This window comes from Thunnus thynnus, chromosome 18 (assembly GCF_963924715.1).
Source record: "Thunnus thynnus chromosome 18, fThuThy2.1, whole genome shotgun sequence".
NCBI classification, from domain to species: Eukaryota; Metazoa; Chordata; class Actinopteri; order Scombriformes; family Scombridae; genus Thunnus; species Thunnus thynnus.
In genome coordinates, this window is record NC_089534.1 from 13,293,617 (window position 1) to 13,314,754 (window position 21,138).

The 21,138-nt window shown below is 42.2% G+C and overlaps 1 protein-coding gene across 9 annotated transcripts in view; it reads right to left on the reverse strand.

Moving 5' to 3' along the window:
- The window catches only part of epb41l2 (erythrocyte membrane protein band 4.1 like 2), a 51,666-nt gene that overhangs the window by 3,746 nt on the left and 26,782 nt on the right, over positions 1–21,138 (reverse strand). For 2 of the 9 annotated variants that reach the window (XM_067571979.1, XM_067571980.1), the window contains exons 7-23: positions 19,555–19,630; positions 18,371–18,467; positions 18,146–18,270; positions 17,945–18,032; positions 16,297–16,449; positions 16,090–16,187; positions 15,407–15,579; positions 14,227–14,312; positions 10,281–10,331; positions 10,102–10,134; positions 7,149–7,319; positions 5,192–5,281; positions 4,099–4,764; positions 2,687–2,815; positions 2,248–2,346; positions 1,894–1,974; positions 214–328 (exon numbers count right to left, since the gene is read on the reverse strand). In XM_067571979.1, the coding sequence (XP_067428080.1) occupies positions 224–328; positions 1,894–1,974; positions 2,248–2,346; positions 2,687–2,815; positions 4,099–4,764; positions 5,192–5,281; positions 7,149–7,319; positions 10,102–10,134; positions 10,281–10,331; positions 14,227–14,312; positions 15,407–15,579; positions 16,090–16,187; positions 16,297–16,449; positions 17,945–18,032; positions 18,146–18,270; positions 18,371–18,467; positions 19,555–19,630 (2,321 nt within the window). In that variant the 3' untranslated portion in view covers positions 214–223. Of the gene's footprint in view, positions 1–213; positions 329–1,893; positions 1,975–2,247; positions 2,347–2,686; positions 2,816–4,098; positions 4,765–5,191; positions 5,282–7,148; positions 7,320–9,223; positions 9,284–10,101; positions 10,135–10,280; positions 10,332–14,226; positions 14,313–15,406; positions 15,580–16,089; positions 16,188–16,296; positions 16,450–17,944; positions 18,033–18,145; positions 18,271–18,370; positions 18,468–19,554; positions 19,631–21,138 lie in introns of all 9 variants that reach the window. The other 7 variants (XM_067571981.1, XM_067571984.1, XM_067571988.1 and 4 more) reach the window with 7 other exon arrangements.

The following is a 21,138-nucleotide window of genomic DNA, read 5'->3' on the forward strand; positions in this document are numbered from 1 at the left end:
AGTTAACATCCCCTTTCATCAAAACGCTCCCCTAAATGCCTCTGTGATGATGTTCCACTTCACGTGTGGGAACTTTCATTTAATTTCTCTGATTTTCTGAGTTTTTATCCTCAACAAACCACTAGCTGTTAATAAAGATATTACTTTCACCATGAATAATAATAATTAATAATGATAATAATAATAATAATGAGTTACTATTATTATTATTACCTGAGTTCTGTCAATCCTCCTCCTCAGCCAGTTCAGTTTCTTTATGAACCACCACTCTGGTAACAGACATGTCAGGATGTTGCTCTTTGGCCTCCTTTATGGCCTGGGCCAGTGCCTGCAGTACCGAGGGGCAACCACACAGTGGCAGCACCGAGCACAGCGGGCAGTGGAGGAGGTGGAGGAGGTGGAGGAAGGAGAGGAGGGGAGAATGGTGGAGTTAAATGAAAAATAAAACAAGAAGCATAACAGAAAAAATGACAAGAATGCTGGATTTACGATCAGTGTACCATTTTACATCTCGGGGGTTAAGTGAGGGTTTAATAGTGAGGATGTAAACTGGACGAGGTAAAATGGCTTCAGATGGCGGGAGCCAAATCTGTTCTCTTTACTTCTGGTCGAACCGAGGGAAGCCATCAAATGTAAGTCACATCACATTTCTTACATTTGTTCTTGTGTAAATCCAGCAAATTAGCACAGACAGGCAACGTAAACAAACCAGTGGAGGAGGGATCCATGCAGATCCAGACCTGAGCAAAATAGACTTTTACTTATACATTTAATCATATTTGAGATATTTCGAGGGTGCTACATGCATTCTGACATCACAGAAGGAGAGTCAGAGTCTCACATGAGAAATACACTTGAAATGTCTTTGTGATATTTATAAAATTTACAATAACAGGACAGTGTTTATGATTCAATTTTTACAATCTGTAAGTAAATGGACAGTGAGACATTTTCTGTCGTTTTAAGGGTGTTCATATCCATACTGGATGAACAGTGTAAGAATCTTAGCTCATTTTATTTTAAGTCTGCAAATTTTATAACGGTGCAGAAGTCATGATGGCTGCACAACAGGCTCGGCAGAGTATCACCATGGAATACCAAGTGTCTGCTGATGACTGTGGGTCAAAGACTGTGAAGGATTTGCAACCAAATACTTTATATTATGACTTGAAATGAAAAGTTTATGTTTAATGGTCCATTCCCCAATTTAAGGTGAGGAATATGTAGCCCCATATACTTATAATCCCGAACTATGTATAGAAGGGATACAAATATATCATTATTATTATGTAGATGTAAACCGTCAGATTAAAGCTGAAAGTCACCCCTTTAATCTCATTTTAAATCATATACGCTGGTGTACGCAGCAAACATTTGACAAATCTGACAAGGACAGTAAATCAAAGTAACTGAGACAAACAATGAATTCTGACACAGAGTGGTAAAGAAATAAAACAAAAAAAAGTTATTATTTTCTAGATGTATGGAGGAGTTAAGTGTAGACACAGACATAGCAGATCACAGCCAATGGGTGGGTGGGATCTGGGTGTGACTGATGACTGGGCATCTCTAAGAAGTGATTAGTAGATTAACTGTGCATTCAGACTGCGAGCAACATGATCAGCATGTCACCAGAAGTCAGTTTATTCCCCTAAGTTTAAACAACCCCTAAGTTTACCTGAATGAGGTAAGCTTCACCATTTCCATATCGATGTAAAAATGTAAGCGCAAGTAGTCTCTACATCTTTAATTTTTAAGCTTTTATGATTATATATCAACAAAATGATGCTGGGAAAGCCTTTCATACCACCTACATTTGTTCAGAATTGAGCGACTCACACAGCTGAAACTCCAGATGAGGCAGAGAGATCAGCTTTGAGTCTGAAAACTGACCTGGTCGTGGTCGATGTCACAGTCGCCTGTAATGACGATGCGTTTCTCAATCCTCGTCTCTGATAGGCCACCCTTTAATGTCTGGAAGAAATATACAACAGCGATTACTTGATTCCTGTAATAACCTCCTGTATGGTTGCCACCTGTTATATACAGTAAAGACCAGGGCAAAATGTGTGATAGGAGTATAAACGTGACATCAATGTGAGAAAATGTCTTTTGTGTTTGTGCAGCTGTATGGTGGAATATCCCACAAAAGATAGAAGGGGGTGACTGTCTGAGTCAAATCATGTGATGTTATAATGACATCGGTCCATGAGAAATGTGTGTTTGTGTCTGAGCGTCTGTCTGTACCTTGGTAATGTGTGTGGTTGTAGTAGTACACAGAGATTCAGAGGTGATTGTCTGAGCAGTCATCAACACTCCAGGTTCACCATCGCCATTCCCATCCAACTGATAACAGAGGAAGTAGAGAGAGAAAGAGTTAGAAAGATCCCTGTTAGACGTTTAAGACAAGGTCTTTCGTCCTGAACTTCAATTCATCTAATTCTTAAAAAAAAAAAAAAAAAAAAAAAAACCCTTTCTTTGTGGGAGAAGGAATGTTGGCGCCATGCACTGTTGCAAGGAAGGAAGCTTTTTTTGAAACATGCTTTCAAAACAAAACTTTAACATTAATAAGCCCCTTAAGATAAATATAAAATGAAAAGCTGAAAATACACTGATCCACATCAGAAAATAAATAAATAAATCAAGCTCTCTGTGTTTTGCAGCAAAGCTGCCCTTAAATGTGCACCTGTGCAGCTTCGTATGTGATGGTCTTGGTTTCCGTATGTACGATGGGCACTTCTTTTGTGGCTATCTCAGTTTTCTGGGCTGCAAACGTGTCTGATATAGTCACCATTTCTGTCTTTACCACAGGTGGCTGGGAGGGGAGGAGAGAGAGAAGTGAGGGGGGGAGGAAAGATGGTTAATATATTGAATGTGAGACAGTTAGGGAATCATAAAGAAATATGTTGGTATCTATACACTCGCTTTGGGTAAAAAAATGTCACTTCCAGTTCAATAAAAGTATTGTTTTTTGTTTAATTAAGAAAACTACAAAAAAAAAAATGTATTAGAAAGTATTGTATTGAAGGGGAAGTGATTCAGCTGTTCCATACACACCGATACACACAGCAGTAAGTAGATGTATAAAACACAGTATATGCAAGTAAATGCAGCAAAAATTCATGCGTGAAAACAAGAGCTCCCAAACTCATGCAGCGCAGCGACACAAGATGACAATATCTACTTAATGCAATAAAAAAAGAGCAACAGCTACGACAGCAGCACTACTGCAGAAATATCTTTGGTGTCATCATGCGACTCAGAGTACGGCGCGGCACAGACATGCATAAAACATGAGCCGGTAACACAAAAGCGATATTGACGTGACTGGCGAAAAGAAAAATGGCAATTGAAATGTAAACAACATGCAAAGATGACATTCAGATTGAGCGGATGGCATTTACAAAGTGGTTGGCAATGATGATTTCCACAATGCCGTTACCATGGTGACCGTGACAAGCCAATTAAACACTAACAGAGAGAGAGAGAGAGAGAGAGAAGCATCACTGCCAAACACATGGAGGACACACAAAGACACACACACACACACACATGCACACACCTACAGTAGGTGAAATACGGCATGCAGAGCAAAGAGCAAATATTCGCCTAAAAATAAAAGCGTCATGCATTTTCCCCACTTAGGCCCCATTTACTTCACAACACTAAAATACAATGCGGTGAACGAGTAGGAAGCAGTAACAGCACCACACAACACTACACTATGTGGGTCAGGAGTCGATTAGGCATGTTGATGATGGTATGAAGTATGTTTAACAGAGAAATTATATGAATATGATGAAAATCTGAATAAAGACTGAAATTAATTATGTAGCAGATGATAACTTGACATCAACACATCAAAACAATGATGGTGAATTGTATTTTTTTTTTTTAAAGGACTCTTCTGGAGTTTTAATTGTACTTCTGACAAGGACAGGAGTGTGAGGATGTACATGGGGCTTTAAAAATTCACGCAAGCAGGAAGGAAAAACCGGCACTGTGGTAAGCAGGAAGGAAAAAAAAGTGGGTTTCTACGGTTGGTAGGAGGGATCAGACCCCAGGGAAGCTCCGCAGTCGGCCCAGTGAAGACTTTACCTCAGAGCAACAAATAACCTGTGGCCGCGGTTCTGCTTCAACCAGTGAGGCTTCTCCGTTCACTTTAGGCTCCTCCTCTTCCTCTGCAGGAGCGACCAGCCCGCTCACGCCCTCCTCGGGCAGGGTGAGTCCGTTGGGAGATTCTTCGGGTGTCAGCATGGGATCGTCTGTGCTCTCCTCGGTCTCACCTTCCTTCTCCTCCTCTGCGTTCTTCTTCGTCTTCTCCGGTTCTGCTTCCTCCGTCCTGGACTCCTCTCCCTCTCGACTGGCTGCTTCTGCGGGCTGGCTGACTTCGGCGGGAACAGAGGAAGAGTCAGGACAGTCAGGCATGTCGTGCTCCGCCGTCTTATCCTCCTCTCTCTTCTCCTGCTCTTCTTCCTCTTCCTTCTCCTCCGGTATTTGCGTGTGAGAGATGGACACGGAGACATTCGGGTGATACTCGGCTTCGTCCTCGCTCTCGCTCTCGGAGGAAACGCTCTCCTGTTTCCTCGCTTTCGCTTCCTCCTCCGCAACTGCTTCCTCTTCGACTTTCACTGTCTGCTCTCTCGTTTCCTGCTCTGCAGACGGCTCAGCAGGGGAGCTGGGAGTGACTGTGACAAGTCTGGCTTTGGTTGCTTTGGAAACTTCTTGGACGACAACGGTTTCTTCGATTTCAACTTCGGTTGTCTATACACACGCACATACCCATGCACGCATGTACACGTAGTGCACAGACACACAGACACACACACACACACACGCACACATACATACAATGAGGTGCACACACATACACAACAAACGCATGGGGGACAAAAACAAAAGCAAAATATGATCATTGAACATAAATCTCAACTGAAAAGAAATTAATAACCAAACAAAATCAGGAATAAAAAGAAGATGAAGATGTTCAAACTGTGGACCGAATGACAAAAAAGATGAGAAAAAGTGAGAAGAACAAGTAGAAAGACAAACAAATGAATAGTCAGCTGAAGTAAGAACATGACATTTCAAACTGCAAGTGGAAAATGGAGGAATGAATGAAGGAAACGATGGATAAGAAGCGTCATGAGTGGAAGGCTGGAGGGAGTAACGAGAGTGAAGTTAGAACCACCTTTTCAGGTTCTTTGGTGTCAGTGTTCGTGTTAGCAGCAGCAGCAGCAGCAGCAGCAGCAGGAGCTGCTTCCGTTTGGGTCACACTCACCTGCGTGACAGAGAAGTTACCATGACAATCATCAATCACACACCAGAAGTAACATCGTCATTGTTAGCATCAAATGTCATCTCAGCGTTTTTTTTTTTTTTTTTTTTGTGATGCATCGTTATCACAGCACAGAGAAGGGAGGTGTTACTTGACTTTTCTCTCCCTTTCTCTCTTTTTCTCCATCTATATCTCTTTCTGTTCCTGGTGGACTGCTTTTCATGTATAATCAAGTTGATCTCCATACAGTATTAAATACAGCAGGATTAAAAGAGATGGAATAAAGGAGTAGAAAGGAGAATAGAAAATGAAGAGATGAAGAGAATATCTCATAAATACAGAACTTGCAGAAAAAAAGACAAAAGAAACATGATATTGAAGTCAGCAGCGTCTTTCAGATGTTGATGATCACAAAAAAATGTCATACCATAATGAATTGAGTCTTTTTTCACCTATGTAAAAAAAAAAAAAAAAATCAACACATTATGGCAATTTCCTCGTTATTTGAAGACAATGACACAAACTGCTGCTTCAATACATGCTGCTTTTTTTTTTTTTCCTAAAGGTGCTGGTGAAGACCATACTAAAAAAAAATGGAGCAGATTGTTATATTTGCATTCAATCAACATACATATTTACCATCACAAAACAAAGAGATGACATCCATGCCGTTTGCAGCTGTTAGTTGTTTTTAGATTAGATTCATCATGCCATTTGTGCATCCACGACTCATTAAGAATAGTTTCCCATACAAAATAAGGATCACCACCATTCATCCAGCATCCACAGCAGGCATTACTGACAGCTCGCATCTCTTATACTGTGTTAACACATTTGGCAAGCATCCTTAATTAACTGAAGCATTACAGGATGTCAGTTTACTTTCAAGGTGACCAACTTAGGGATGCAATTTTTTGAGTTTAATGTATGGATTGGAATGAAAGGAAACTGACTCCTAAATGTTCAGTAGTAACAACAGCACCTCAGTAGTAGTTGGGGAAATAAGAAGCCCTTGAGGTGCAGCGGTACTGCAGACAGCAGAAGTAGTGGATGAACATGTGGTTATAACAGCATCTAGTGTTGGTTCAGGAATACTGCAGGCAGCCGCAGCAGCTGAGTGTCTACTGTAAAGAACGGAAGCTATCTCCTCTTCAAGGCTCTACAGCAACACACACACACACACACACACACAGACGCAGACGCAGCAAAGAAGTAGAGAAAGAAACATTTAAGAGCAGAAAGAAAGACAAGAAATCACTCTGAATAGATTAACTCATCAGACATGAAACCTCACTATCTCACACACTCAGAGGAAATAAAGCACAAATAATATAAAGCACAGCCATGCTTTGCACCTGCACCTCTTGCAATGATTATATAATGAGCCAGAACAGAACCAAACAAATTTGTTCAAGACCCCGGAGCAAAAAAAAAAACCCAGAGAAACACAGAACAGCAGAGACAGAAGAGAATAAAACCAATATGCCGTAGGTACTAAAATGTGAGTCCAGCTGAAAAAGGAGGAACAGATGGAGCAGAGCACCAGTGACAGTTCAGTTTTGTTTTTCGGAACATTTCCTACAGATAAAGAAAATTGTATTAAATCCATCAAATAACGTGCAGGCGTTAAATGACAAGTAATGAAAATCAAATCAAGGTAAAGCATCAAATAACAGTCTCCTTATGTTAGGATCATAAGGAGACAATGGAGAGAAGTTTTAAAGATTGATGTTTCTTTGCAGTAAATCATGAAAACACAGTTTTGAAGCACCACAATCCTTTGCATAAGGGCATTTCACCTGCACCATGTTTTGTAGGCAAAATGCCCTGCAAGTCAGTTGCCGAGACAGAAACATCCAGACAGACGTACCACTTGCTGTTGCTGTTGAACACGTATCGTTGTAGCGGGAGAGGAGGTGAGACGTTTCTCCCACTGGTTGGGCTGAGGAGGAGAGGGAGGTGGCGCCTCCATAAAGGAGCGTTTTAGCTCGCTAATGCTAGCTTGGTGTTTCAGAACCTCTTCTTGGGTCTTATCATGGTCCTAATGGGGGGAGGGAGGGGGGGTGGGGGTGGAGGGAAGAGGAAGAAAGGGAAGGGGGAAGGTGAGGGAGATGAGGGGAGGGGCAGAGGGTAAATAAGATGATTATGGATGAATGAGGGAGGATAATGGTTGGGGATAGGATAGATAGGTAGCAAGGGCAAGAAGTGTAGGAATGAGGGACAGATGAGGGGGGAGAGTGTGGGGGAGGAGAGATGGAAAGGAAGCGTAATGGGAAGAGGAAAAGAGGAAGGGATGGAGAGAGAGGGATAACAGCGGAGAGGGATGGGGGGGAGGGAAGGGGAAAAATTCGGTTCAACAGGTCACAGGAACATTAGTCTGTAAATCAGGAGGATTGTAAAGATGGACGCCATGCCTCACTGGAGCCTTGTTTTTAAATTTGGCTGGAGGTGAAAGTACTCTCACCTGTATTTTGTTCATGTGTGTGTGCGTGTGTGTGTATTTGTGTATGTACAGTATATAAACAGGCTGCAGTGAAGCAGGGCCTCTCCATCTTGTTGAGGAGTTTTTTTTCTTTCATTGGACCAGGAACAGCAGGGCAGACTGCAGAACATGGAGCTGATAATGGTGATCATTGTGAGTTGCTCTCTTTCTCTGTCCTTCACTACATTTCCATGTAACTGTTTGCTCATTTTTTTTAGTCTGTATCAGCTTTTGTAACTTTTTCATTTGACCTGAATGTCATTTTTATTTTCTTTATGCCACTTTCTAAGCTAAAGTGTCTTTTCATTTCACCTCAGTCTTTTCTTCTGCTCATTTGCTATGTATTGAGGAGGAAGATCATTTTCCTTTCTTCTTCCATGATTTTTCCGTATGCCCTTAAGCATATCCCTGCTTTCAGTCTTCTAAGCCTTCAGCTGAAAATACTACACGCTCTGTAGACTTCTGCACTGGTTCAGATTCTAGCTGGTAAATCATCACTATCAGTCCCATGTTGCATAAAAAGATATATTGTTGTTGTTTTAGTACGTTATCAAACCACACATCACTCGACGCTGGCAGCCGATCACCGGAAAAACGGGGAGGAAGCTCCTCGTGTAGGTTAGGGAGGCAGGATTAGTCAGGTTAGACGCAGCTGCCTGGCAATAATCAAACTCTTTAACCAATCAAATATTGAAGACATGAGATATAACAAACAGCATTCAACATGCACAGAGCATGCATAAAAGTCTTGTCGACGGGGGACGTTCACACACACCGCTGACCCTATTCACAGAGTAGCCATTGTGAACAGTCTTGCCTGGGAAACTGCCTGGAAGAGCGAGTCCCTACTGTACTGTACTGTTGTGTACGAAGATACACATCATATAAATATTTAACATTGTCCAGACTACATTGAAAACATGCGGATTAACTGTCCTGATATGAAAATTAAAGCAGCTGCTGCAGGCGTTGTTCCTGTTTAGTGCAGCCAACCTCATCGTTAATGTGTTCAGAGCTGCATAGATCAGTTTTTGGCCACTAGAGGGCAGAATTCCACATAAGATAAAAATCAGATATAACATTAATGGCTAAAGTGTAAAAAGTGCAGCTTTAAGAAACATTTGTTTTATAATATGATACATAGATAGTCAAGTTTCCCAGTCCGGTAGTTCAAAATAGCTGCTATGTGAATTAGGACAATTAGCGTTACAACATTTCTCATAACAAAACATTTTTCAATAACACTTGAATCACAGAGATGAAAATTGGAAAGAGCTGGCATCGAGTGTAGTCTTGGTTTAACGCACATAGACACACGTAAGCATGCACACAGAGCCTGAGAGTGCGAGAGGGCAGCAGTCTTGTACAGTAAAAGTACAGAGGAAGTTGTAGTTCTGATGGCGTCAGAGTACACAGAAACATGTAGTTCTTATTTTCGGCCATCAGACGACGCCAGTACCAACCTCCAACATTAAATTACTGTGCCTCACATAAATATTGTCCCCATGCACTCTCAATGGACTCTGGAAGGCAGACATACGGCACAAAATGAAATGGTGAAAATTACTTAAAAGAAAGTGAACAATAATCATAAAATGAATGTAACTGTGTTCAAATAAATAAAATAAATCTGTAAAATAATAACAATCCAATGGAAATAAATGAGAAATATAAATAAAATAAAAAAATAAATGGAATGTAAATAAAAACTGGAAATTATTTTTTAAAAAAAACAAAAAAACTCAGTGGCAGGTATGTGGTGACACGGCCAAAATGTCTCAAACTGTGGTGAAGGCTGGAGGATGGGTACAAGCACACATTAAAAACAGTTTTTTTTTAATATAATGGTGCTCCCACTCGAACCCTTGTTAACATACAAAATTCAAAGCATTCAAAACATCACAACACCAACAGGCAGTAACACAAACCAACAAACCCCAAAGTGCTTTCAGCAAAACCCAGATGTCACAGATGTGAACCAGAAACCAAACTGTGAAACCATCAGCCACAGCAGAGCAACCGAAAGTGAAGGTTTTGGGTGAAAGAGCCCATTTAGGATCAGTTTTTCTATTCAGGCCCAATCTGCAAATCAAATGTAAAACAAAGGGTAGAATTTGAGCTGTATTTGTAACTAAATAGATGATTATTTAACCATTTAATTTTCCAGATTCCAGATTGGGTCTTTATTAGCTAAAACTGACTCCGTTTCATCATATCAGGGCAACTTCACCACAAAAGAGTGAACCAAACCAACCAACCAACCAACCAACCAACCAACGCTGGCAAAGCAAATGATTGACAGACCAATAAACAATCAAATAATTAATAACAATGTGTGAACCTGAGAGAGGGCAACATCACTGGCTCCAAGTGACTGTTGTTGGGGTAAAGTCAGGGAGAAAGTAAGGACAGGTTAGGTTTACTTCATGTCTGCTCCACCTCACTACAATCTAATCAATATTTTTTCTATTCCTGTATTACTCTCGCAAGAATTTGCAAAGCATGCTGGGCCCTACAGACCTGGGAGGGCGTGGTTTCCGCATCGCCAGGGCTTAAGTCCACCTCCTTAACCTTCAGTGTTGTAGTCATGGCGATGGTAGTCATGACAAAATGAGAGGGGGGGGTGAGGGGAGGGGCGACGAAGAAAGAAAAAATATGAAATGGATGATGGGAAAAGCTATTTTCTTCCCCAGCAACCTTGATGTCAAGGAGCACTGCTGGTCATGTGACCTCTGCACCAAACCCGCAGGACGAGTGAGACGTGACGGGAGTCTGAGAGGGTCGAAGAAGGGAGACAGCAGGCGCTACTGACTGCTGCGGTACAACTTTTAAATAAGGTATTACACCATCTGTGTCAAAGCGTGTTTCTTTTATATGAATGCAACTTTATATGTACATGATCCTTTTTCTGGAAAAGAGGCCAACAGATGAACTACACTACTGCTGAAAAGTCCACATCCGATTCACTTTATCTACAACACGGATAAGAAACTACAACTACTGTAGTTTCTGTGCCTGTGTTTACATTCTGAAAACTATGATTGCTACTTTTTAGTCAAACAGGAAGTTCTGGGCACTAGGATGTTTTTGGTTTGTCTACAGCTTTTTTCTTAAGTAGGCCTCTAGTTCGATACGCAGGGTTTAGAAAACTAGCTCAGGCTCAACTTTTGCCTACAAAATCAGCTTCATTCGCCCGAGAGAACACCAAATAGCCACCACAAAAACCACATCGTATTTTTATCTAAAAAACCTGGCTGAAAGCGAACAACAGTTGGGGGGGGTGCAGAGCTGAGTCCATCAAGGAACATCAGGGATCAGGGGGGGGGGGGGGGGGGGGAGTGTAACACTGTTTATTCTTAACATTCATTAGCGATAATAAATACACATCCATTAAGCTTCAAGTGCTATCAGGTGGAGGGGTTCATCTATCCTGTATGTACAGTCCTAACATCTACTCTACAACTAATCTTTCAGCGCCGTGCTGCTTTGTCTGCACTACGAAGGCAAAATCGCATTTACAAAAATAACTTATTGCTTGGTAATGACATCCACAGCTTATTTATTTTGAATCGTACCGATTAATTATGTAACTTCATTTGACAATGATTATTTGACATGAATCTTCATGTCCAGTGTTTTACGCAGAGCAAATGCATGAAGGGATGCCTTTATAAGCATGAAAACTGTCAACTTTTACAATTTAAACATACTAATTGGTTGAACCGACTCTCAAAACATGCTATGTCTTGCCTTTGTATGTTAAATCCTGTTCATCTTTCCATATAGTCTCTAATAGAGCATTTAAATCTGTTACTATATCTTTCCTTTCTGTATATTTTAAAATTATACTTTAACCAATAAAATAATATCATCTTTATTTGAACATTGTTCATCCTTTTCTCCTCAACTTTATTTAATCTTACTTATTCTACTCTCTTTTATTTATTATAAACAATACAGTGGGGTTTGGCAGGGTGAAGGGATGGTAAGAGGAAAGAAAATACCGGGTAAAGGAGGTGGTGGTGTTGTCGGGGGGGTGAGCAGAGGGAGGTGACACTTACAGACATACAGGATACACATAATTCAAAAGAAGAAAGGAGTGGAAGAGGGTTGGGCAGGGTGGGGATCCCGGTTCCATGAATGTGTTTGTGTTTACGCAGCGGGATCGCACATCTCTTGCGTCCAGGTAGTGTTCGAGTGGTACCTGATGCGTGGAGGTGTGTATGTCGGCGTGAGAGGGGAAGCTTGCTTGTTAATAGCAGAGCCGGACTGATCCTCGCTCAGGCTTTCGGTGACAAACATCGGCAAAACTGCCTTTCGCTGAATGGAGACCGTGTTCTCTAGGTAATACAGGGTCAGGCCGAGGGGTGTGGCTAAAATCAGAGCTAAGACCAAAGACTGGCTTGCTGTCAGCATCACAACGAATAGGAAGATGACTAACAGGCACGGGAGGAACAGAGGAGAAGGATTGAGGAGGTAGCGGTGTACAGATGCGGTTAGGTTAGCTCGAGAGCAGGAGGAGAGAGTCGGGACAGAAAAAGGTGGAGAGGAGAAAGGGGAGAGGGAGGAAAAGGAGGAGACAACCGGAAGATAGGTAGGAGAAGATACTGAGGGCAAATGATGTCGTGTTGGAGCCAAGCTAATGAATTTAGTAGGCAGATAGCAGGTAAAAAACGCAAAGAAATTAGTCAATTTTAACGCCAAACTGTTAACAATTTGACGTAATCTTGCCATGTTGGAAAGAATAAATCTGGGGGCTTTGACAGTAAAAGGTTTTGATTTTCCTGCTGATTTGGAAATAAGCTTGAACACAGTGGGGTTAAAAATGTTCAGTTTCTCTTTAAATCCCCAAAATAGCTTTGTGGGCTGACACCTGTGTCCATTCTTTCCAAACATGGAGAGAAAACACAGGATGAGAGAAACATATTTGACCACAAATCTCAAAGAGAACCAGCCAAACCAGTTTGGTAGTCCAGTCTTTGCTCTGGTTTCAGCCTCCGCCGCTACCGAAAGCTCTGAGCTGTGTGTGTGGGAGCAGCTTGTGATTGGGGAAGAGGATGGAGGGTTTTGTGAGGTGAGGTGTTCAAGATCAGCCAAGAGCTGATCTGAAAGAGGGGAGGAGCTGTTTGAGGAAAGGGCCCACGGTGTGTGTGAGGCGGCCGTTTCGTCGGTGAGGTCGTCATCCTCAGAGATGTCTGACAGGCCGTGGTCGAACTCGGAGATGGAGTCGAGGGAAGGGGGGGTGGAGGACAGTGAGGATGATGAGGAAAAGGAGAGAGGAAACATGAAGATTGACTGATGGAGGAGGATTGAAGAAGAGAAGAAAAAAAAACAGGTGGAGAGGAGGAAGAAGGGAAAAGGAGGGAAAGAAGGAAAAAACAGCAGTGGGAAGAAACAAAGAAAGGAGAGAACCACACAGCGTAGGAGCAAGCATGTAAAAAACGTTTACAAAAACAAGAATCGACGCGATGTGCGTTAAAAAAATCATTTCATTTTTTTTATGAAATGATGACAAAATAACAGCATGCAAGAGGGGAGTGAGAAAAGCAAAAAAAAAAAAAAAAAAAGGGAGCGTGTGAAGGAAAAAAAGAGGGAGGGAAAGAGACACAACATTAGTCAGCAAAACACAACAACACAGCACAATAGGTTAAAAGTGAACATAGCAGGGTAGAGCTTAGTGCGAGAGTACAGTCGTGTGCAGAAACGGTGTCAACGGGGTGTCAGTTCCACAGTGCTGGGGTGTAAGCGAGGGTAAGGAGGAGAGAGTGAGGACAAGGGAGGTGAAACAAGAGGCATGCATAAATACTTCAGTACTAGGCACAGACTTGTTTTGATTTAGAAGTGGGAACGCTCCCAGGAGAGTGGACGCGGATCCTTTATACAGGACAGAAGAGTCACGCCGGGAAGAGTCAATGTCAAACTGCATACACCTGCCAGGCTACAGTAAAGACTAGCTGTGGCTGCTAATGCTAAAAATCCAAAGAAAACCGCTGGAATTAGCACGATCACATCTATCGGGTAAGCACTAGATCAAGACTTTCTTGTTGGTCTGTATCCCTCTATCACCCACGCACGTATACACAGATTAATGGGACAAAGGTTTCTTGTTGTGGTCCACCTTTTGGAGGAAAAGTTTAGTATCTAAAGAGTCCTGTGAAAACAGAAATGAAAAGATAGGGATTTTATCTACATCTAAATGGTGACAGCCTGGAATATAACAGACATGTTGACAACCCCAAAGTCAATGTCTCAGCTAGAGACATGTTGATTTTTTTATGCTGTCTGTCTCTCTTTGACATTAAAGACATTAACAGTTCCTGTGGGACAATATGGACAACATTATGACAACAAACAGAGAAAAAGACTTGCTCTCTACTACTAATCTTAATACTCTCTCCTTCTTCTTTTCCTGTATACACACATACATAAACATCTATCCGCAAATGATGCACACACACACACACACCTTAGAGTCAGAGTGGAGCTCCAGGTGGGGCTCACGTCCGTTCTCAGCTGTGTCCCTGCCGGCCTCTGTTATGCTGATCATTGGCGCTAAGGAAGAGAAACACACACACACACAGAATAAATGAATAAAACCTAAACTGTCAACAAATGAACACACAGTAAAGACTTCTTGAGCCATCCACTGACATACACAGTAAGTACTTCAACCCATTCAAGTTATATTGATCAGTAATTTGGTTTTTCTACACACTGTCAAATCAGTCAAGGACTGCGACTAATAGTTATACTCATTATCAATCTTGATTTATCGATTTGAAATGTTAAAATATGGTGAAAAATATTCACAATTTCTTAGAGGCCACAGTGATGTCTTCAATTAGCTTATTTTATCTGACTAAGAGTCGAGATATGACGAAGAAAAACAGCTAGTCGTTCCATATGCAAAGCTGGAACCAGAAAATGTTGAGCATTTTTACTTGAAAAATGATTATATGATTATCAAAATACACACACACACACACACACACACACACACACAGTGAAGTAGAAGTATAGTAAAAAGGCAGAATTTGATGTGATAACAGCTTTACAGGGATGTTGGATTGCAGTGGATAATGTGTCCAGCAGGGGGCGTTGTAACATAGTGGGAATACCTGACACAGCTGTGAACTGCAAAACTGGAAAACCACAAAAAAAAAAAAAAAAACGATGTGTGCTGTTTTCCAGAGACAATAAAATATGTATTTGATGTATCTTTTGAAAATGGCTCATCTGAAAAGATCAGAAAGCATCAAGGTTATGTAGACATTAAGAAGATATTAGTCCAAGTTATGTTATTAAAGGAGATTAGGATTAGGAGATTATTTCTGTGTTTTGTGCTGTCCAAGCATGGTAATCAATGCTTCAGTTTTCCATTTTATCATGTGTGACAAATGTCATGTGTGAGTGACGTAAGAAGAATAAATTATATATACTGTAGCTGCACTCTATTTCTCTCTATTAGATACACATAACATTCTTGTTTTTCATCTCTTTCTTTCTCCTTCTCCGTGTGACAGGAAACATATGCTGCAGCTATTTCCTGTATCTGGTCAGACACTGAGCATTTTACATCCAAACACACACACACACACACACACAACCCCGTGCAATCCCTTCTCCTGTGTGTGTGTGTGCGTTACCTCCATCTAGACTGCGGCTGATGCGTTTGGATGAGGTGCGTTCAAAGCTGGGTGCGGGTCGGTCGATGAGGGTGCTGGCCAGGCGGGTCTGGGCCTGGGTTCGTCCGCTGTAACGGAACTTGGAGCCCAGAGTCAAGAAGCGGGCCTTGGTTGGAGGTTCTGGTGCGTTTAACCTGCGGAGAGAAAGAGGGAGGGGGAGAGAGATGGAGAGAAATTAGGGAGATGGAGGATTCTAAAACATATTCGCAGTAGTTCACTTTGCAATAAAACGAAACAGTCACATTTACAGTATACAGTATGTGCAACACAGGCAAAAAAATATTTCCAGGCATCTCCTCCTTCGACAGGATATTAAAGCTTATTCCTCTCTCTCTCTCTCTTGCACAAAGACAGGCACAGTACAGACTTGCGGCAACTTCAAACACAGCAATGCTGGGGACATGCTTCATCCTTGTGTGTGTGTGTGTGTGTGTGTGTGTATTATTGTGCGTGTTGCCTCAGGCATCAGTCTAGTTAAACAACCACAAGATACATTCTCTCATCTTGTTTTCTGGCAAGAGACGTTCGCCCTCTGTTGAGCCTGATAAACCGCGCTGAACGAAATCTGCTTTGATACTCTCGACTCCCGAATCTCAAATCTGTGTCCGTATACAGTTGTGTGCTTCAAAGCGTGTGTTTTCTACCTGAAGAAACTGTGATTCTCCACACAGACTTTCCACAGCCTTTTGGCAGATCGATGATTCTGGAGTTTGAATCCCACAGAGCTCTCGAACTGCTCCGTCTGTGAGCGAGAAACACGTGAGCGCGTTTTAACCACCAAAAACAAAGGTTAGAGAGAAGCGTAGATTTAGCATGCGTACGTGTGTGTGTGTGTATGCCTGGGTACGTACCTCTCCTGGTCTGATCTTAATGTAGAAGTTGTTCCTCTTGTATGAAATCTTGAGTATTTTGGGCCAAGCGAAACGGTTTATCCGGAGTCTGTCTTTGTAGACCAAGAGGCCGTTGGCACACACACCTAGCATGATGTCCACACCTTCAGAATCCTGCGACAGTCAGATAAAATCTATTTAATTACGAAATAGTTCATTAACCTCTTAGAAACATTTGTATACGCCGCCTGTTTGTCTAAATAAGATAATAATGTACACCGTTGATCTCTAAAGTAGTCTGCTTAAAGTCAACAGAAACTCAATTATCACACACACACACAAACAAACACTCTCATTCAATACAACTGTAACGTGGTTAGCTGACAGGCTAACTCACTAACAAAGCTTTTAAGTCCGAGGCCATCTGGTAATGGTAATGGGGGGGGGGGTATTGATTACAGTAGTGAATCAACACAGGAAAAATCTGTTGGACTAATGGAGGATGCAATACGTTGATAATGGGACACGCGTCACGTGGCCTCGCCGTGCTGTTAACTGGTGATCGATCTCTGTGCTGCTGCTACAGATACATTTTAGCACTTTGGCTGTGATCGCGCCGACAGAAATGGATGTAGCGGGAAAATACATTTCCATTTCCCTTCTGTGGTTTACAGTGAGTGAAGGAGGACTCTTCAGTGACTGCAGCAGAGAAGCATGTGGTGTTTGACGCTGAGGTTACTTGAAATATCACTAACACAGAGTCACTCTGTCTGGAAAAGTGTGTGTTAAGTTTTGAAATTAATACTCTCCAGTTCTGATGTTATAGCAGCATTTACGCCAATCTCTTTAGGACCCACCGTTGTTGTTTTCCAACAAACGGTCGCTTCTCACTGTTGTCGCACCTAAACCACGCCCGTAGCCGCCAGCAGTTCCTCACAGGACACCGATAAGCGCCTAACTTGAAGCGTGAGAGGATTGATTTTCGTGTGATCTCGCGTATCCGGCTGCCTCGCAAGGTAACTGATAATCTGGGATCTTAAAACGTGACATAAAGTATTTGACAGGGTTTCTTTGTTGGTCTTAGGGGTTGTGAAACTTGCACAAGAAATTAATGGTGCAGCACAGAAATAGATCTGCTCTTTGAATTCCCACAACTTTGGTATGCCATAAAAAGATTTGCAGTGTTTGAAAATGCTCTCTCTATTGCTCTCATCTTTTCCTCCTGGTTCACTCTGTTGCGAGCAAGTGGAGCGTGCCCTTAAAGGGGACTCGCCTCTTTCTCTCAAGAATCTGTCCTCATCTCACTCTAACCTAAAGTCTGTCTCTCATTTCTTTGTCTTCACTATGTCCTCTTTCTATTTAAAGACTCTCTCTCTCTCATGCATATTTCCTCGCATTTCTTCTGCCTGTTTTTGCACAAAGACACAAACAGACGCACATGGAAACACGCACGCGTTCTGCTGATGACCTGCTATCCCAGTGAGAGAGACTGGCTGTTCCCATGGCAACGCCCTCCCCGAGTGTTTGCACAGCTGACACACACACACACACACACACACACACACACACAGATACAGTGACACAACATGCAGCCACACTCTTCCCACATCAAAGGAACCGTGCTAATTCCCCAGATGTCAACAATGGAGAGGAGAGGATTCATTCATACCTTAGCATGGTGCAAGTCAACGCCATACATGGACAATTTCTTGGCGTTTTCTAGAAACTGGGTGTCGGCCTGCGCTGGTGTCAACCCCCTGAAAACAAAAGGAAGCCAAAATGAATGCAAAAACCCCTCAATAAATATAAACAACAGTATAAATGTTGCACTAAGACTACTTTTTGACTACATGACTCCGCGCGCTCTGACCTGTGGGACTTGTGGAGCTCGAGAATCTTCTCCTCCATCTCTTTGTTCTGATTGGGCGCAAAAGTCACCTGACTGATGTAGTCCAGAGGCCGGGGCTGATCAGGTTCATAGTCACCGAATTCTGCCTGTAGACCGGCGGGAGACAACCGATTAATATACACTGTACACATGACACGTGAGCAGGTGTCACACGTACACAACAGTACATATCTACACACGCTGTACCTGCAACGTGTATGACCCCAGCAGAGCGTGAGTGACGAACGAGCAAGGCAGTCGACCGGACGCCACATCTTCGCGGAGCTGCAGACACAACAGGTACCTGCAGAAGAGAGAGAAACAGGAAAAAAAGGAGGGCTGTGTTTTATTTGAAGTCTACATACAACAAGAGAGAAAACTCACTCTAAGCCTTTTTTTTTTTAAACTGGAACCGGCTCCATTGTTCATGATAATAATAAAGCGATCCATGAAGCCGTTTTTGCCTCCCTGGGAGGCCCGAGCACAGGGGTCAGCTGGCTGGCAGGGATTAAATGTCTTTGTTGGCGCTGCTGTTTGTCGTAGAATTTCCTTAGTGTGCCTGTACACTGTTTGTTTGCTGGGATAACCTTATATCTAATCCTCAACATGACATACCCAGTTACATAACAACACCAGCAGTTAGTGAATTATCCACAGCGTAAGCTTTCCTCTTCGGTAAACCTTTGTGGATGAATTCATTATCTGAATGGGGCCTCCTGTGTGAATGGAGAATTCACCTCAGAGTGTAGCCTCAGGGTGCTGGTACATGCACTGTATCATCCTGGCTACTAGAAATTGTCTTTCAAAGTCACTTAGACACGGAGGCTTAAGCCCCAGTCATCCAGTTCCAGGGGCATCTCATCAATGGGCTCCAGAATAATATTGTAATGTATCATTTCAGTATGGTTAGCTACAGATTTATATGAAGGTACAACCTTTTGGAAAACAAGTTGTATATAATCTGTCTATTGAAACTTAACAAAAAGACGAATAAGGGAAAGTACACGTACAGTTCTGGAGTAGAAACAGCAGTAGTGAAGTCTGTCGATGCAGCTCAGTTTGTTGATACATGTCTGAGTGAGTGTACGCTCGTTAGTGACTGTGTCCTAGATTAGCCTTTAGCTAGAATCAACAGAGAAGTTGTCCGCTCCATTAGACATACACTTCACCTTAAATGCCTTTGCTTAGAGCATGCCCATTATGTGTGTGTGTATGTGCATATGTATAAATACAAATGCATTAACGTTTGTAACTTTTTCTGTGTGTTCTAGGATTTACTGGGCGCTACTAGCATGTGATTTAGACAGAAAACATGCAAATCAACACTCAAATTGTTCTTCTAAATAAACATTGATACATTTCTAACCTGATGTGTGTGTGTTTGTGTGTACCTAGTTATGTCTTCAGTGAGCAGTGAGGGGTCAGGAGGGTAGAACTTGACGTTGAATGCAAACTGCCAGTTGTTACCTGCGGAAAAAGAGATTTACAATACGACAAAATCAAACATGTATCAGCAGTTTGATGAGGGTTTCCTGTATTTCTATCCGTTTATCTATACGTTTGTCCAATTCCATCCATCCATCTGCCCGTTTCCTCCATCTGGGTGTGTTTTTGAGAGACAGAGAGCAAGAAAAGTGGGTGTGAGCGAGAGCAACTAATGCAGAACAGCTTTTAGACAGCACTAAGCCTGATACATCACACACGCATGCATACACACACTCAAATACACAGCGTATGTGGTATTGCATAACCTCATTCTAGCTTCACCGAATACCGAACTGTAATCTTTATCATGGTCGGAGACAAAAGACGCTGTCACCACCAGCAATATCAACTGACCTCATCTGTGTATCATTGCTGGCCACTAATGTCACATCACTCATAATTTGGCTTCAATTTCCTTTTCTCATTCCCACAGGAGACCATTTTGCCATGCCTGCCATCCTTTTTATCTTTCTGTATTTGCTGTGGCTCCACCCAATAACACACACACACACACACACACACACACACACACACACATAAATACATTCACACACACACTCAATATAAGATGGAGATCACATCATCTGGAAAATTCCATCCGGGAAAAGCTGACATCACATGGAGACCATTTCCTACTCCAAGGTCATACAGACATCCACGTATGCACGTACACACACACACACACACACACAAAGCGATAAATCCTCACATACATGCGCACGCCGACAAAGACCCCTCTCAGCTTCATCCCGGAGCCGCAGGGAGAACGGCGGATGCAGTGAAATCCCATACAGTAACTCAACAACAACACTCTCTCACTCTGCAACTAAATGTTACATGTTATTTGTTATTATTTTTTCACACTGATTCCCATTTTTGTCACTTCTTCGGTGCATGTGTGTGTGTGAGTGAGAAGTGTATGAGTGGGTATACATGTGTCTTTGTATGTCCTGGAAACACTAAGTGCTTTAGGAGTCTCTTGTGACCGTTCCATATTTCTACACAACCATGTGCCGCCCATCAATCCTCCCCTCAATGCATAGAATGTACACGCGCGCGCGCGCGCGCTCACACACACACACACACACGCACACACACACACACACACACACACACACACACACACACACACACACACACACACACACACACACACACACACCTCATCCCTCACTTCCCCAGTTTCACTACACTCTTCCTGAATTCCTCATTTCTCTTTACTTCCCTCCATATTATCACTTTCTCTTCACCTTCCCCCAGCTTTCCTATGTCATCCACAGCTCTTTCTCCGCCCCATCTTTAAATTGCTTTTTAGGTATTTATAGTACTTTATTAATGTTTTTTTTTTTTTACCACATATAGCTTTTAAAGCTTGTAGCCTTTCCTTTCCACATGTATATCATTTTTAGTATATAGCCTTTGATTGTTTTTAGCTTTGTGATTCACATTTTTTCATCTTTCCTATCAACAGTGTATGTATCTGTTGATCT